At 39.9% G+C, this 18938-nt stretch overlaps 1 protein-coding gene across 8 annotated transcripts in view; it reads right to left on the reverse strand.

Annotated features, from left to right (window-relative positions):
• Positions 1-18938, reverse strand: part of LOC111243887 (uncharacterized) — a 66685-nt gene that overhangs the window by 27109 nt on the left and 20638 nt on the right. For 6 of the 8 annotated variants that reach the window (XR_015320058.1, XR_015320059.1, XM_022790158.2 and 3 more), the window contains exon 2: positions 1712-1795. The exons of 1 other annotated variant lie outside the window; for it this stretch is intronic. Coding sequence is in view for 5 of the 7 variants with exons in the window: in XM_022790158.2 (XP_022645893.1) it covers positions 1712-1795 (84 nt within the window). In the remaining 2 variants the exon portion in view is untranslated. Of the gene's footprint in view, positions 1-1711; positions 1796-18595; positions 18903-18938 lie in introns of those variants that run through there. One more of the 8 variants, XM_086978776.1, reaches the window with a different exon arrangement.

Here is an 18938-nt window from a genome sequence, read left to right on the forward strand (position 1 = left end):
TATATATACTTGTTGTACTAAGTGCGTTATCTTTGAAACATTGAAACTGGAACATTATAAAAATTACCATAAAGCAATGTGAAAACTTTTTTGCGTCGTCACAGTGGCCTCGATGCGTAAGAGGCAAAGCTTTGTGACGTTAGGTTGAGTAACTTAATCAAGTGTTTATATGTAATAACTATACATAGTTCGTTTTGTATTTCCGCATAATAATCACTTTATTGGATTTATATAACAGTAATGCCAGCACTTCTGAGGAATAGGGGCGAACGTGAAAACGTCAACCCTGAAATCATAATCTCCACCTTCAGATTCCTTTTGTGGTTTCAAGGACAAGTACTTTATCCTTATCTAGAACAGCTAATTAAAAGACACTTATCTGCTTATAAGGACCAATTCAATCCATCGCTTTATATGTTTGTTCTTTAGGGGTTACATACTTGGCAGGTCAAATTTTGGCATTTTCCATTTTTTTTTTAGCATTTCCGTAATATTCATAAGAGACAACCTGAAAAGTCATTTCCACACGCATAGTGAACTATATCGCAACAGTTTTATCATTTGTACCTTCTCATCTATTGCTGCTTTTTTCAAATGAATACCTCCCTTTCTCGCTACATATATATATATATATATATAGTCATACGGGTTTCAATGTTCAGCGTATTTATGTGCATGTATTAAGTAAAATACAATTCATAACTAGTGCCAAATAAGTATTTCATCCTGCAGGACCACGATGGCAACCACGGGTAACTTTTGGTTAGCAGATATGTATTTGACAAATATTAAATGACGATTTTTAGTCGGAAGTAAAAAGCCACTCTGATGTAACGTTTGCGAGTAGATTTCAATGAATCATTTCCTGATCACACTAAATCCATACGCTGTGACAGAGAGGGATTGTGCGCTAGGGAAATACGCTTAAATAGAGCAGATTAAGATGAATATAGGAGGTTCTCATATTGTTTAGTAACAGGTCGTTTAAAGGTTGAAAAAGAGCACTGATAAACAACCTAAGAAACCTTAGATTTCACACGTAACGCGCATGCTAAATGAATACGTAGCGTCATTTCACGCGTACAGCGTACAGCCTGGCCGTTTAAAGTCAGGGGGTGAAACTTTCGGCGATTAGCCTAGGAATGAAAACCCTTTGAAATTTTGTGTCGACGTTTCACGTGGGCTTTTATTCTATAAGTGCATTCTCATAGCTTAAAAATTAGATCTAACATGACAGTATCTATTTAACCATCCTACAATAGCGCATATTTTTCAAATGTGACTTTTGTGCCCAAGAACTTCCCAACCTACGAGAAGCCTTCCAGGGTAACGCTGTGACCCTGTTCATACTCTGTAATACACTGTAAAAACCAATACCGTTCAGCATTTCTCTATTCGTTGTTGTATACTTCTGTATGCAAGTTATACTCGGTCCGCATTTAAGCATTATCAATGTCAGTTTTCCATCGAGGTACTCATTTTTGAAAATATAAGCACCGAGGACCTCTGTTCAAAGTAACGCTTTAACTACCTTTAATAATGGATATTTCCTATTTTCTTTGTCAACTTCTAATTCAGTATCTTTCGAAAATTCATAATATTGCTAAAATCATTTCACTAGATATATAGGGTCATGCGCTTGTCTGTATTTGGCAGTAGATAGTAGTGATACTTAGTCTGGTAGAGGTTTTTCCAGTATTGTAGTTGTTACCTTCATCATCGAGGTAGTTTAAGTAACTGTAGTACTTAAGCCGGGGGCTTACAATGTCACTCTTTCCTGATGAAGTCCACGATTCTGCAAAGATAATCCAACTTAACGATTATATAAGGAAACGTAAACAAAATGATCGAACACTTTTTTAGACACATAGAACATCACGTAACTGTGTTTCATAATGCACTCTCTGTTGGAGATATGAGACACGTAAATAAATACAATGGTTAAAAACTGCTAGAATAATATTTTGAAAACGCAATTTCACGATTTATTAAAACTAACCGAAACTTAATTTTCAGGAGCATACGTTTTTAAATTGCTTTTATTAAAAGGCACAATTAAATAATATAATAAATATACATAACAACAAAAATACAACCAGTGGTTTCTGCTCCTGTTGCTTTAACAAAGAGACAAATGTTTCAAATTATTATTGTTTGAACACACAAGAAATATTCAATTGGCGCGTAAGCAATGAGTGCTCTTGTTCTCTGCTAAATTTTCGGTTCCCGATAGTCAAATGTTATGCACCATTGGCAATCTCTTTTGTCACTCTGTGTTATTATATTTTTACCCAAAATAGAAAAATTTACCTTCAGTTCGGATTTAAAGGACGAGTATATAAGGTAAGAAAAGATTGCATTGTCGCGTCTGTCTACAATGTTAAAAGGCTTTAGAAGCAACCCAGAATATTTGTTTAGTACACGCTGAGGATTTCAAAGTTTTCCATCTGAACCGGTTAAACTTTGGCGGGCGCTTCGTAGCGGGCATACGTTCATCCGCTACACTTGCATTCCCATGAAAAGCAATTGGTTCCAGATCAAAGCAACAAACTCATTACAACTAAAAACAGACGTAATTTTCCCAGTTTAAACGAAGATAAGCCGCTATCCTATATTTTGAGCTGGACCCCGCCAAAGCTAAAAGCCTTTTTTTTGCTTGAAATCGATGGTCTACGTTTTTGTTGTCGGTTTTCATGTGGCTTCTGAAAATTTCGAATGAGATCTGCATGCGGTAAACCTAAAAATTCTCAATAAAGTTTAGACTTTCATGGCTCGACAATTAGAAGTAACTCAATAAGTTATATTTGGTACATCTGAGTTCTTGATACAGAACCTAACGGCCGTTTTAGAAAAAGAATGTCAATTGCCAATTGGGCAATCCAGATACGCTCCAATCTCTTTAAGACTTTTTGCACCGTTTGGACTTTTGGCCGTATTAAACCCTCGGCTTTTTAACACTTTTTTAACACATCAACCAATTTGATTCCGCTAAAATTTTTCACGTGCCACTTATTTCAACAACATGATAACGAGTTCAAGGTCGTTATTATTAGGAGATGTGATGTGGGTGGCTAGTGCGCGATTCGTGAAGTGCATCACTATAATAACGATAAATGTGCGCTCAAGTTGAAAAAATTAACTTGCATAGTTGGTTGAAAATCAAGCGTTGGAAGTAATTATCATGGAATATTATCACCACGCTGTTTCATAGGTCTGTTGGAGAAACTCCAGATAATCTCGGCAAGATCCGCTCCTTGATCGGCCTCGACGCTCTACTAAAAAGTCGATCTCTTGACGAAGCTTGTTCAGACAGTCAGGACAGCCTAGAACCTTAAGAAACCTACCAATATCGCTTTCTATCAAACCTTACAAATTATATTCTTGGCGCACGTGAAAATGCGTCCGCTATTGTTTAGATATAGTCTAACATATAAAAGGAGTTTATATGATCAGGTTTATCAAGCAATTAGTCTAATCGATGACTAACTTGAGGCCTTTGTCAGAATTCTAGTTGAAAGAGACAGCCATTAAAGTAGACTTGTTATTACTGTTATTATAATTACCACTATTCACAGGAGTAATGGTAGTGTTTGTAGCTCTAATGAACCGCTACTTTATTGATTACATGCTGCCTACCTGGTAGGCAAATGTTACCTGGCGGTCGGCATTTATTCATAATCATCTAAAACATAACCATCAAGCAACAAGCGTTTTCTCGTGCAGTCGTAAGCGTGCTGCAAATGAGAGCTAGGAGACAAACTTACATATTTAAACCTTCTTGCCTCTGCACTATAAGACTTTACCGTAGCGGCCCCCACGAAGCCCAAGTGGCTAGTGTATCGCTAAAAGTCGCTGTATTTAGCAAATACAAAAAAAGCTGATAGGCCTTTGCAGACTAGCTCGAGATTAGGCTATCAATAGTCCTGACCTTTGTTTCATACGTCTGAAGTGACGCCTTACGTACCGTTCAGGGTGTGCGGATCAATACAGAATACAGCCGCTAACAGCTTTACCTGCCGACGCCTCGGCGTCCTTTTAAGATGACACGCAACGTGACCGGACAAGTCCGAGTTAGTAAACTAGGCTCATTTACAGGGACCTTATGTAACCGTGCTAACTTAAACTTAGTTTGCATCTCCAAAGTTAGTATGTCAAAAAGTCGGTTCTTTTGATGCTATTTACAACACTAATATCGTAGGATGTTTGTTAGCGGGCAGCATGATCTGCGCAGCTGATGGGTATTTCTTCAAAGGCATTGTCGCAAGAATTTTAACCAACCAACATGTTGCCATGTTGGTCCAAATCTCAGCCTCGGCAAATACTACTAGATATTACTTATTGGGAAAATAGGGGATAAAGAAAAAATTAAGGAAAATAGACTATTTGGATTGAGGTTAATGATTACTTCTATAGCTGCCACGCCTTTTCATAGATATGTTGGAGAGACTCAGAATAGGTCCAGCAGGACCAACCTTGCCCATGGACCCAGGACCCATTCTTAATGGGGGCATGTCTTTGATGTTATATCTAAAGATGGGTGACTGCGAGGACTTGTTCACATATGATAGAAAACTAATAACACTCGTTAAAAAAAAAAAGACAGAAATTCTATGCAGTGTTTGGTTAGAAAAATTGATCACACTTAATGTGTATGATATACGGCTATTCTAAACACTCTAAGGCTATAGCAAAACCGTTATACTTCTGACATCTATCAATAACTGATAATTTAATTCTAACTGATATGACATTTTTTTTTGGCTATTGCATAGATCTATTTGTCTTCTCGAGTGTATGGTACGAATTACTACGACCGACTGAAACTTGGATGATAGATATAGGTTTCTGTGTTCTGTTATATCATACTACGTAAATTCCGTCAATAGTTTCAACGTCAGATATTTTTAATAGAATACAAAATCTCACCGATACTAAGAGGCCTTCTCTCAAATGCACCGGGTTGTACTATATAATTTGCCAATCTTTAATTTTGTAGCTTAGGTACCCTACTTTAAATCAAAACCAGTTAAATTGGACACGCTATGCGCACGCCCATGAAATATGAAAACACTGCATCGAAATATGGATCATTTCGCTAATCAATTAGGTACCTGTATACCTCCATTGTAGAGCTATGTTTTATGCATCTATACGTCGAAACTTTGTATATCCATTTCAAGTATAGAATGATCAAATTAACACCGGAGAAACTCATGCGTTATAACGAGCAACGAGCAATTATTACTAATGTTTTTTTTACGCTGGATGAATTCCACTAAAATTATAAACTTACTTGGTTTGCTCTATATCAATGACCTACGTTCCTATCAGATTCTACCTAGCTTCCACAAAATCCGAGAAAGATTTCTATGCAACAAACAAGCTCGTCCTCAATAGAACTTAAGACCAAATCGCTCGGAAGTTTATCAAAAATGGCTTAAAAATCCAATTTTAAATATTTTTGGCTTTTTCGTACAGGAATTAGAGAAGAGAGTTTCAATCGTCGACTGGGTCGTCCAACTATCAGCGTTTTGGAGGATTTCTGTGCGTTTTCTCACGTTTTGACCTTTTTGGCCATTTTTAACCCATTCATCTCCGGTGTCTTCGCTGTCCCGAGCCCTCGCCTCTGTGTGACTCTTTATGTGCTTTTGGAATCATTTGTAGGTAGCCTACCTGAGTGAGACTTTATCGAATTTACATTTGTTAATTGGCGCCCAGTTTTACTACTGAAATGTTTTGATAATGACTTCTGGCCTGTTTAGATTAAGTCTAGGATTGAGGCTATAGTCGCGATCAATGATGTTAGTCGTTGTATTGAACCAGCACTTGCCCTCGGGAATAACATGCTTAGCATATCAAAAAATGTCGTGAAAATACTTGTTTTTGTTTAGATATATCTCCTGAGCAAAATCTAAGTGAAAGTCGGGATTTAATCTGGTAAGCCGTATAGGTGTATACGGGCGGGAGATTTGTTATGATCACTTTTGCTTCATCTAAATTTTTCCCATCTTTAATCGTTGTCGCTGCTGCGCTAATGCGAAAGATGATACAGTTGGAGACAGCTGATAGTGTACCAGCGTGTCCTATTTAGATTGTCGTCTTGCCGGCGCCCCGTACGGCAGCGCAGTTGCTTGCGGAAGGAAACAGTCTGTGCAAGGATTGAAGAGATTGTCCAGATACACGGTGGGGCAACTAGCGACGAAAGAAGAGCGAAAGCTTCTGCACGCACGCTGTATGTATATGAATGAACCAACTGAAGAGGCTGTAAAATGTGCCCATCGGCATAGCAAAGGCCTGTAGACAGAAAAGAGAGACGCGAACACGACTGCTCTAACGACCCACAGCTAGTGAGTGGCTGTCGCTCCTGATGCCCCCAACTGACTTTTACTACCGTTGCTAGCGGCAGAAGGAAAAGGCTTAGCGGCTGTTCACTCTTGCGGACGCCCAAAGCGTGTACCACTACAGCACACCATAACGGAGATGCACAAAACTGGGTTAAACCTGTGCCTTGTTGTGCTTGCGATTTTCTAGACAATGACTATTTATACAACAACGATAATATCCTCTACGCCGGAGAAATAACGCAGAAAAGTGTTCAGAAGGACCAGTAGTCATCTTTAATGTGTAGTTCCTGCATGGTTCTGAAATTGACCTACAAAATACTACAGTTATGTTTATCGTATCAGACTAGAAGCACCGGCGCCTTGTACATTGTTATTATTGTAAAGCTGTTACCCTTAATCCTTTTTTGTTAAGGTAGGAAATTACATTGACGTGTACATGCATGCCTATAACAGCTGTCAGTTAACTACGAGGTAAAATTGAAAACCGAGAGCATTTCTTGAATATTTACTTTTTCGCAAAGAAAAATGCATACGAATATTCTAGGGTGTTCCTAGGATGGACGACGGCATGCAGTATTCAGGGACCGTTTCTGCGCAAACAGGCAGCTAGCAGCAGCGGATGTGTTGAAACAGATGAATATCAGAACATGTTTCTTCAAAATGAATTGCTATCTATTTCATCTTATGGATTTGTTTTGATCGGAAAATTGCTACATCGATAACGTGACGGTAATGTGATTCGGTACAAGTTCAGTACTGTAGTTGTAGCCCAGTGTATAGCGTTATGTTTAAATATAGATGATGTTTCGAATTAATCTACCTGTATAAAAACTATCGTATGCGCTTCTATTTAAGCGGCTTACTCATACAATTGCTTCACATAATACGTGATTTATTATGGCTAGTGACGTATGACCGTTTGCCTGGCCTCAACTCTACTCAACCATTCCCGGTAACCGTCATGGTAAAAATGTTATGGCCACTAAAAGTCCTGAAAAGGTTTTTCTTTAATCGAATAAATCAGGACTCTTGCTTTTCGTATTCGAATGTCGCTCAAGTAATCAATGATCTATTTTGGCTAACAATCGAGCAACGAGACGTGTTCCATAAAAATATTTGTACATGTGCTTGCGTCTCACGTTAGCGTTTTAGATGACCGTTTCATCGGGATGTTGTCACTGAGCTTCCCTCGAGTAGATACTCCAGTTAACTCTAAAATTATTTTAGATTAATTAGAATTAAATTATTCTAATACTTGCCTTCTGTACGTTTCTGTTTATTGAACGGAACTCTTCTTTTGCCTGGTGCCAAAACTATTCTCTATGAAAATGACAGCTTCTGACGGTGTATATGTACGTATGCAATAACACGAGGGCATCGAGCAACGGAAGCACGGAGTTTTGATACAACATCAACCTAACGATATTCTCTCGTTCCACTCAGATCCCTAAAGTTCTATGCGCGTTGTTTGGTCAGCGTTCTCTTATTTGGCGCTTGTTTTCTATCCCTGTTCATTTCGAGCAGTCTATTCAATTACCGGCCGGGTACAGATGAAAGCAAATTGGTCTGCCTCTTTACCGGTAACGACCAGTTTGACAGGTTTTAACCAACGGTAAACGTTAGAAAAAGAAGGTAACGTACGTAAAGGAAATTGATGGAAGGCTTGATCACGAAGATGAAGGGAGACGGTGGGAAATTCTCGTAGCATAGGTTTTGCGGAACTTATAGCGTGTTTATCGGCATCGACGCTAACCAGCAATGTATGATAGTCAGACGCCCATTATAACGATTATTAGAAACAAACAGAACGAGACGAATGTGTAACAGAGCCAATAAGTGACAACGTTCTACCCAACGCAGATTCGGCTCTCGGAAAAAAAGCTGAATCATGATAAACACGTACAATGACGGTGAGAATCAGAACTCGCTGTGTGACTTGGTGACACACTCGGACGTTTTCCATCAGCGACGTTGAACACAGAAGAGGAGGTGGTACTTTAGAATGCGATTTCCTTCGATTGTCCCTATTCGCCTGTAAAAAAAAACGAGCTGCGCAATAACAGAGTGGGCCCGAGTGGCCGATGTTAGTGTTATCTTTTCTGCAATGCGCCTCTTCCCGTTCGATGTATTCGGCTATGTCAACACTTTCCTGCCTCGTTCTGTATGCGGAACCTCTATCGTCTATTTTTTTCGTGGGCTTTCTTTCCTAATAAACTCGTTTACTTTTCGATATGCGGTCTATGACAGCAGTCAACTACTGTGCCGTTGGACCGTACGGTGCTCATGGTACCGACCGCCCAATTGAAGCTTTCGCAGACCAACTCCGTCGCACGCGATTTTGCGTTCAGCAAAAGCGACCGTCCAAGTGAAACTGGAAGACGGAATCGAACCGATTCGATGTTCAAATTACCGAGCCAAACCCACCCCGTCACTTCTACAGCCCAAACGACTTCGCATCGGTGGCACTGTATACGGCGTATACGCTGTAGGTACATCGGTGACTCGTACGCCTCTCAGGTCAGTTTAATTTTCGGCTCTAGGTTTTCGGCTTCGATCACGGCAACTTTCAAACGACTAGTGAGTTCGTCTCTGCTATCTAGAACAATAATGGATCGGCATCTTAGAGTCAAGGGCGAAACGTATTAATATTGTGCTACATTGATCAAAAGTGAATACTGTATATAAGACAAGTCGTTGTATTCTCGAACGGTGGCCGGCTTTTCTAAGTCTTTCACTTTCTGAAACCAGGTGATTATTTTTTTGCGCCAGTTGATTTAGTAAGATACCGTAGATAGATGGGACCTTGCCGTTAATAACGCCAGGAGCAGCAATCAAAGCTAGCCAATAAAAAAAATAACTTATTGAGAAAAGTGCTACATTGAGCAAACAATCTATGAACATCATAACGCCTGAAATGTGTGAAACGATTATGTAAATGATTCTGTAGAAATTTTACACCAATTTTATCCCTTTTAGTTAAACATTTTGACATTATAGTAGATAAATCTTGTGTATTCAATGTGGTAACTATAAGATGGGCGGTTTCCCCAGCAGTTACTGCCCACATATGATTCAGTTAAAAAATATGCGATCCTCAGGCGGACACGTTCAGAGATATAGGTGAATCAATAACTTTAGTACTTTTATAGAGCACAGACTATGTTAGCCCTGCAATAACGCTTCGTCCCTCTCTGCAGGTAGAGCTAAAATGCGTCACTTTGGGAGAGCCTGGATGACGGCAGGGTTTTCTTGTAAGTTGCACTTTTATTACGCTTAGATGAAGGATTTTTCTCGTATATAACTACAGTGCCCTATGACAAACGCGACGATACGGAAAGCCCATTTACATGATTAACTGAAATAAATAACTATAATGATAACAGGCTATAGAAGTAATCATTTAGCTGAAGTATCACATGATGATAGGCTCTACGCGTATACCTTGCGTGCGAGACAGGCTTAAGTAATTAATTAGCTTCAAGTCATTAAGGCTTAAATATATAAGATTATGCAAGTGTAGTAAGGGGTGTACTTGAAAGAAGCTCGCAATAGTCAGAGTATTAGCATCAACGGAGTTCTTCTCCACGGTGAACCAGCACTAGCATATCGCGGTTAGTTTATATATATGAGTATGGCCTCAGGAGCTCCTTCATAGCGGATCCTTGAACGTATCAAAGTTCTACATATTTATAGGGACGTAAACGCACCCCACACAATAGTTCGACAAAAGTGATATCGGCAGTGATCTTCATTGAAAGCAATTCTAAGTTTTATGCGATTTGAATACTTTTCGGGGCGTCGTATCATTTGCATACAAAGCTCGAGGGTTCCACTTTGTAGCAAGAACAAAATTATATTTCAAAGAAATAATAACAACCGTCAGTTTTGTGCGCGAGAATATCTTCAGACTTCAAAGTTTAGTGAGCCGAAATTTAGCAAGCTGAGTCACCGAAGACAAATCGGCAAGGCCTTAATGAAACACTTAGATTGGTATATGGTTTGTGCTATGCTAAATTATAAATTAGCGATCCTTGTTTTTAGAATATTTCAATAGTACTTTTGTAACAAATTCACATTTACTACAGTTATATTTTACGGGTGCCATAGATTCGCACTAGCAATAGACAATAGCTCGTAGAGTATGCCCAATCATATTTATTGTGTTATCAAAAAAACACTACTCCAGCATTCTGATTTGATCCATTTTATAATTCATAAACAGGACAAATGCCAACCAACCGTTGGTAAGTTTCGATTTTAAGCGACACGACCCAATTTCGCAGTCAACTCGCGTAGTCGGGGCTCATTCGGCATCGGTTTCCTGTGCATGTATTGCTATGTTGTTTTTATTTCGATTCATAGCAACAGCAGAAAGACGGACCTTCCTCAGGTCATGGATGAACCAACGACGATATCGGAGGCGCAGAAATGTGTGTGGTGGTATTGATAGTTGTGGTCAACTCGTTTTTATATTATTTTACTTGCAACATGAACCGAATCAAATAGCCGATAACCGCAGTCTGTTATTACGCCCTTGTTTTGATAGGCAGCACACACAAGTTAGATGTTTCCATTTGTGCTTAAAGTAATACACAACGCGCTTTGCGGCCCCAACTAAAATAAACCGTATCAAATAATTTTTGTTTTCCTGTCATCTATAGTCGGGTTCATATACATACATACAATATCGGTATGAGAATATATATGTAATGTTTAGCCGTAACGCGGCTCGTTAGCAATCGCACAGAGGTGTGGAGGAACTTAAAAGGAGGCTAAGGCTAGAGAGCGAGAGGAACTTGTTTTGCATTCATTTGCCGCTTGAAGGGAGATAACGTGATCTTTGCAACTGCAAAAGGTATTGGAGCTGTTCGATCCCCAGCTTCGTGTACTTCAATCCAGGTGTGCAGCTAGTTTTCGCTAAATTATGAATACCTATACATTCTAAATAACACTATGTAAGCACTAACTCACAAAACAAACGTCCAGTGTATCGTTGGTGAACTACAAGTTGAGTAATTATATCGAGCGCTCACCACCTTTGGCGCCACATCTGTCCTTAAGTCATAATGCGATCCAGATACACTGATAATAACCCAAATAGACCCCATTTCCTCTATAGAGATATGTGTATCGTTGATAATATTCCCACTAGAACTTTAAGATCATTTTGCGCCTGCTGCGTATTTGGAGCGACGGATTGGCAGCACTCGTGGATTGCACGGCATGCTCTTTGACATCTTCGTGAGGAACAGAAGCGACGGTGGCATCAATAGAGACTTTTATCAGAAGACAGGTTCACTCCGCTATAGAAATCGCCACCGCAACAAGCGCAGTACTCTTAGTAGCTATCCAGTCGCCTATCATAGCAGTACGCCTGGCTTTTTTGCTAACTTTGTCGGGCTAATTTTATACCGTGACATTTTCAACCAAGTAACGTTTCATTTCAGAATTCACGAAAGGAAATGTTTAGAAGCGTGCTAAAGCTAACAACCGACTCAGTTTGAAAGACTGGCCTCAATAAGATATTACCCTGCTGATGAAAGTTCTCATCTTTTTATTCGCAGACTTGTACACAGTATCTGCAATATATCCACGCAGATATATAGTCCAACCGAGACAACGGGTAAACGCGTTTTTTTCACCACGCGACCAATAACACTATCCAAGATTGCTGGTTAGCTGCTGGGTACCTTGATAAGTACAGAAAATAAAAAACTAGAGGTCTGCTAGGAAAGTTATGTCCCCGACAGGTAACATCCGCCGTACAAACATGATCAGAAGCAACATAGACGAAACGACATTAACAACGACACGAAATATACGCCCGAAATCGAGTAACCGGAAAAGATATAAGCCAAAACGAGCCGGCAATATCTCATCTCGTTAGGCGCGTTTGGGCACGTATAAATTTACTGGATAAGGTGACACGAACTATTCCTGAGGTAGTATTACATAGAGTGTATGCATTTGCAATAGCAGTTCATAGAATGTAGCCTACGATAACCTGTTTTATTTCATCCTTCTGATGTCCTCTTTCCTATTTTCACATGTATGACACATGCATATATATATATATATACATTATACATACTGTCGTATATGTTCGGTTTTTACAGACTCTTGTTTTTATTTCTGTGATGGTGATGACGCCGGTAACGTTACTTCGTGCCCCGTATGTATGTATGTATGTATGTATGTTTACAACCATGACTAAAGTGTAACAAATGCATTTTATTAGTTTTAGCCATTAGCCATGAAGGCGCTTTTGAGGAGTGAAAACCTTGCCGAACAAAAATTAAGCTCGAACGTATTTGTCAACGGTGACGTCGGCGCCGATTCAATGCATAAATATAGTATAATTATCTTCTAAGGATTATACCTATTATAAAGGTGGCTTTTGTTTGATTCGATTCGTCGCGTTTTTTCTTGTCGTAGCTCCTTTTTCAAGAGCCTTTTTTAAAAACACCTTTTCTAAGAGCAACAAGACAAAATGAGGAAAAAAATTCGAAACGCCACAACTTGATTGGATGACGAACGCGTATCTCGTAAGCACAAATTTACGACTCAAATATCTATCAGCAGTAATAGCAAAAACATCTACACGACTAGAAGCCGTCGTAGTAAATAGGTATTTGTTGGCATTGCTACTTTTAACGACATACACCAAGTAATCGCTGTGACGTCCCTACAGAGTCAGCTCTAAATACGAAACAAAAAAGAACAGCATATAAAAAAGAAACTATATAGAGCGTAAGTTTATATTGCACCGAATTTGCTTCTGATCCGTTTGCCAAACGCGCAGCATACGCTCCGGCCATGTCACGTAAGATGAGACCTTTTCATTAAAAGCTAACGAGCAGAAGTACTATCTATAACAGTCCAGCATTGTGCTAAACCGATTTCATAAAGGAGAACCGGCGAACTGGCGCCTGGCAAAGGTTACACAAGACATTGTTTTCGCTCACCACAGTCATCTACAGTGCTACAGAATCTGCTACAGAAGATACCATGCAGTAGAATTAGACAAAATTCATTTCTAGTTCCGTGACATAGGTAATAATACATTGCAAGCCTTTAGTTCTACATCATTTTCTAGACTTTGTACCATCTTTAGGATACATAATATAAATAGCCGGTTTAGTACCGGTTTTTAGTACAATTTAAAGATATGAGCGTTCTAAGAAACTAAAATCGTTCATCATCTAATCGATTATGTAAAATATTCAGTCGACTAGATATATTATAACCTAATTCGCACGACATCGTTAAGAATTTCGTTGTATCGTTATCACTTTTAGTCTGAATGCCTATTCTTCAGCCAGAAGCAGGTGCTAAAGGAAAGCCCAGGTGAGTTTCAATTCCCAGAACTTGGTCATAATCTTGTAATATCCTAATTCAAAAGCACACTAAATTCAGGCCTGTCCCTTTTTTCTCTCTAGGTATCCCTTTTCAGTGTAACTAGTGAGACCAAACGTTTTCTCAGCAAACACAAAAAGCAAAAGAGTCCCGACGTACCATTTGCTTACAATTTCTGTCTTGTTCTTCTCTTCGCCTCGTCCTCTTTCCTCCCCTGTCGTTTTTAGCAGAGACTAGGCCACAAAAACGAATCCATTTAGAAAACAACCGGTACGACACAATCAGCTCGCTATTCCTCCCTCGCAGGACGGCGCCCGAGTTGAAGAAGCTCTTCGAGTCAAGAATACAGGGCTAGGCAAAACGGAGGTGCCAAAAGGCGCGCATGCATCGGCATCAGAGAGTATGCTGCCGAAGGCGCTAGTGAAGGCTAAAAAAAGTTTAAGCAGCCATAGCAGCAGGTAAAAGAAAAAGCTGGCTGTAACGGCACGATCGGGCTTGAAAGACCGCGCGCTCTAGTAGTTTTTTTCGGCCTATTCTACTTTGGCCTTTCAGCTGCTTAGGTTTCCTGAGCTACATTCAGCTGGATTTGGTTCTGCATGATGTTCGACGCGTCTGTCGATGTCTTTTCATGTTTTGAGCAAACACAACGTCAGGCAACAAGTAGTAAATGAAAAAGTTAAGGACACTAAGGTGAAGGGGGGGGGGGGGGTAGCCGACATTTCGCTGAAAAAGCAAAAAGAAACCTTTGGTGCGGGTCCAGCGTAGAGGCCGTGGCGGGTTACAAGAAGTTTTGGGGCGGTAGACGGGACGGCCAGTAAGATGAGAGAGAAGGTCGAGGACAAAGAAGACAAAAAGGGCAAACTGGGAAAAAATAACAATGACAACAATACGAACGAAGAGGACCGTAACGAGGAAATAGAGGGAGAGGCGACTTCGTCTTGGAAAGACGCCGGTCCTCCCTTGTTGTCCTGCTTCATCAGCCGCCCATTTCTATAGCTAGACCTCAAACGCTTCTTACACAATCCCGTCGCCCCACTTTTTTCGTTAGAAATACGTAGTCATTGGGCCTGGTACTCCTAGCAACTGTATCGGAAGTCGGGACACTGGAAAAGGCTGATAGAAGGGACACTTGACACTTTTATCCGACCCGCATCTCGACTTAACTGCTACGAAAAATACCACTCACTTGATCAGAAATAGTCACCTAAGACGGGCGAATAGTCAGCTCAAAGTAAGCATACAAATTTACGATGGGGTGCGATAATAAAATCAGGGAAAAAAGGGTATACGAGCACACGAAGTACAAATAAAAAATACAAATGTACAGAGAACCGTTTGGTTCCAGTGAAAAAAAATATTTAAAAATATCCTGTGGCGTGATATGGCCACGTACCATCAGAATGATGGCTCGAATTCCTTGTACTCATCTTTTTAATTTTGGGCACCTTTTTGGCTGGCCGACCTTATCCACGGTGGCCATAGTAACCATTTAAATCTGGCTAAGGCATTTCCAGCACAGGAGCAATATTACTCGCTGAGATCCTGTGGTAATGGTACTTAGTCTATGAAACCTAATGAATATGAAACGCCTTAATTTTAGTGAATTAGCCGTATCATTAAGTTACCACTTCGTGATGCCGCAAAAACATTGCATAAACGCACGCACATAAGCGGGTGCTTATCCTGTGAAGTGTCTAGCTAAATGTAAGAGAATACGCTACTCTAGCAAAATTCTCATGTTCTTTAGAATAAATAAAAAAATAAAGAAATCTATCCAGTGACCATGCAAGAAATAAAGGCAACGCATGAAATCCAGGTGACGCTGTACATCAAGCCTATTAACACGAGTTCACTGAAGGTGCCTGGTTTCAATAAAAAGTAAAATAAGGTATTTCCTTTTTCTTCGCTCTTACGAAGCGACGGGAAGCTGCTCGGTTGTAAAACAAGGTTGGGCGATAGCGATACTTCGAATATACTAAAAAATGAAAAATCGAAGGTCCAGTAGCGGTAGAATTTTTTAGAGCTTCTAGCTAAAAGAAGAAAGTCAGTTTTCTTTTTTTTCAGGACGTGATAGTGACTACAGCCATTTACCTCCTTAGGCCGTTTGACCTGGTAAAGCTTTCCCTTGTCAAAAAAGCCTCTAGTGGCTGTACTCCCAAGTGTCCAGGGTACTTCAAGCCGACGCTACTTCTATAACGTCACTGGTAAGTGTGGCCATTGAGATGTCCCAAAATTGTTTTTTTTTCCTATTTTGTAAATGAAGTCAGTTTATTGAATTCGCTGTTATAGCTTCATTACAGTGTTGTAATAGCCGTTTCTGGTTTGATCTCTGCTGGAAATTAAGTTTACCCAGGAAAGTAAAACTTGCAAGCCTCAATGTCTTACGTTTAAATCGGGAAACCGTAGCTGCTTTCTTTGAAAAATCTAGGTCGTAAAATAGGCGATGCAAGGGAAATAGCGAGCGGCCATACTCAGGGCATCGTGAGGCTTTCTTCAGCGTCGGCATTGAATTCCCAGAAGCACTTGGGGATCCTTAAAGATGTAACTGTCCGTTCTGTTCCATTCAACTTTTATTCCACTTTGACCAAAAATGAAGCACCCAACGCCAAGGAGAACCCCAGGCACAGTTCCTTTCTAACCTTGCAAACGAAGCGCCTGGGTAAGGAAATTTTTAAAAATAGAATCTGAAGAAGTGGTATGGGGGCGATCACTTTTGACTGTGCCTCGCATGAGTGGCAATCAATTATTGCCAGAGAGCTAGGCTAAAAATAGAAACTTATTAATATTAGAAGTCTGTTGCCGAAGATGTGTAGAGCCATCTAAAACTGCAGTATATATAGTACAAATAATCACCTCCCAATGGCTGCGCTGGATATTTATTTCTAATCCCAGCTAGTTATTAATGGCTTTTGTCTTTGCAAGGATTTCATTTAAAGTAACGGCTAGAATGCAAAAAAGTCTTAGTAAAGATCAGGCCAGCTCCCACCAACTTAAGACTAAAAGCGACGTAGTGTCGGAACCAGAAAGACAAACGGCAAATAGCGTACCCTTAAAGCGCCATTTCTTCTCCCAGCCACAAAGAAGTCAGGTGTAGGTGACAAAGGGACCAAATGAGTTTGCAAGGGTGCAGTACTTCTACTACCCCCATCACTGGATGTTTAATAAAAATCATTCGTCCATTTATGCCTTCATGCTAGCCCAGTTATGTTCTTTCCTCAAGATCAAAGTTAGTCAGTCGTCTGACTGAGTCGCTTGATTAGCGGGCAACGACCCTGAAGCGTTCAGTTGCCCTTAAGCATGTACGACAGTCGGTAAATAACCTCGTTGAGACATGGGTGGTGGTGATGATCGTGATCCCACAAAAGCTCTGTGTTTAGCTGTTAGTAGCAGCTAACTACGAAGGACAACGAAACAATGCAATGAACGTTTGTTCGGTAACACGGGAGATAAGACACGGGCTGGTCATCATGAGAATGTCTCGTCGCTTAACAGTCTGCCCTGTCCAATTGAACAATTGAGGTAATTCGTAAATGGGGTGTAGCATTATATGTTACCGCCACCGTCACTACCTCCTACGCCAATAGATATACACCATCCACTTGTCCAGAGTGATATGAACAGTACTGAATGGATAAAATATACTAAAGCAGGCTATACACTAAACGTTCCGCACAGCATTTCTTCCTAAAAACACGCTTAAAAGGTACAGGTTATAGTCACGTTTCAACAAATACATGCACCCATTATTTTGAAACTTCCAATTACTTCGAACGCGTCCTAGAAGATACTTTGTAAATATTTGACGAATCATATTAAAACGACGAACCTTCACTAAGATAAGAAACAAAACAAAACACGCGAACCTCTCACCTGCCCATAGCGACGGCTCATGCTATTTCCGCAAAAGACTTTTACAAGATAGACCGAAAAATCTTCGAAGAAGAGAAACTCGGATTAAATTAATTAGAACAGCTTTTTGTTGGGTTTGGAACTAATTTTTGATAAATCTGTCTTTTTTGTCACGGAAAATAACGGCCGTTTTTGAACGGGCAATACCTACTGCCAATATACGTCTACATAAGCTTCAACAGTGAGATTGTTGCTCCTTCATTTTAGTATCAGGATATTTCGGCCGTTTGAAAGCCTTGCATTTCGGAGATTTCCGGCCCGATAACGAGCCAGCATTTAACTCCGAAGAGTTTCCGTTCCGCATAAGCTATATCATGCAAAATTCTAGGATGCCGACAATGTACGCTGACAGCTCAATGAGTTGATGTTATCTCAGAATCTCAAAGCTCATTCTAACTGCACGTGATTCGTCGACGTCAGTGACATGCTAGATTTCAATAAGCTAAGATTAAATGAATGTTAAACAAAATTTGATATTTGATGGATTTTCCATGGTTTCAGTTGCGATATCGTCTAACGTTCTGAAAAATTGCATAGAAATGGGTTTCGCAGAACTCTATGTAATTCGGCTAACTAGTTAAACAGCATATATCTAGAAGGATGCACTAATTAATACAAACATCCTGAAAAACCTTCATTTCAGCTTCCTGCTACAGGACTCTTACGGTTTACGGATTGTTCATACACAAGCTTACCGCAATGTTTGAAAGAGTACAGGGTATATAAGTTTCATTATTAACGTTGCTCGAACAAACGCTAAAGAATTGAATTTCTTCTTGGATTACCGAAAATGTCATACAGGCAACGAGGCATATCTGTTAAAAGGAAGTAGCTGAATACGACAAAGCTATAGTTCTAGTAACGATGCGTTCAATATTTGCCTTTGCTATCATTAATTGCACTAGGTATATATCGATTTAGCAGACAGAGAATGATCATTTTGATTTGTTTCCATAGGCCTGTTTTAAGTAATGGCGATGTCTTACCTGCCAGAATCATGGCAGCATTCATCATAAATATGTAGTCATGCGGCTCAAATTTGTAAATTAGGTACGCGTTAAATTCTTACGCTACACTCTTTAAGTAAATGCCCACTCCCTACTATTCATTTTTCAAACGGACACCGCGTTATTATGAATGAATGGCACAGTAGAGCATTTTCACTCACTATTATTTGCAATATATATCTAGTGTTATGGATATTTTGCATAGCAGCGCCCCCTGTGATTAAAAGCACTATGCTCGTAATCGTTAGATTTCACCAAACAAAACATAGATCATCGGGTCATTATTCGAATTAATTCGCCGTCTCCGTATGTGATATCTATG

The sequence above is a fragment of the Varroa destructor genome, unplaced genomic scaffold (assembly GCF_002443255.2).
Source record: "Varroa destructor unplaced genomic scaffold, Vdes_3.0 BEIS01000002.1, whole genome shotgun sequence".
NCBI classification, from domain to species: Eukaryota; Metazoa; Arthropoda; class Arachnida; order Mesostigmata; family Varroidae; genus Varroa; species Varroa destructor.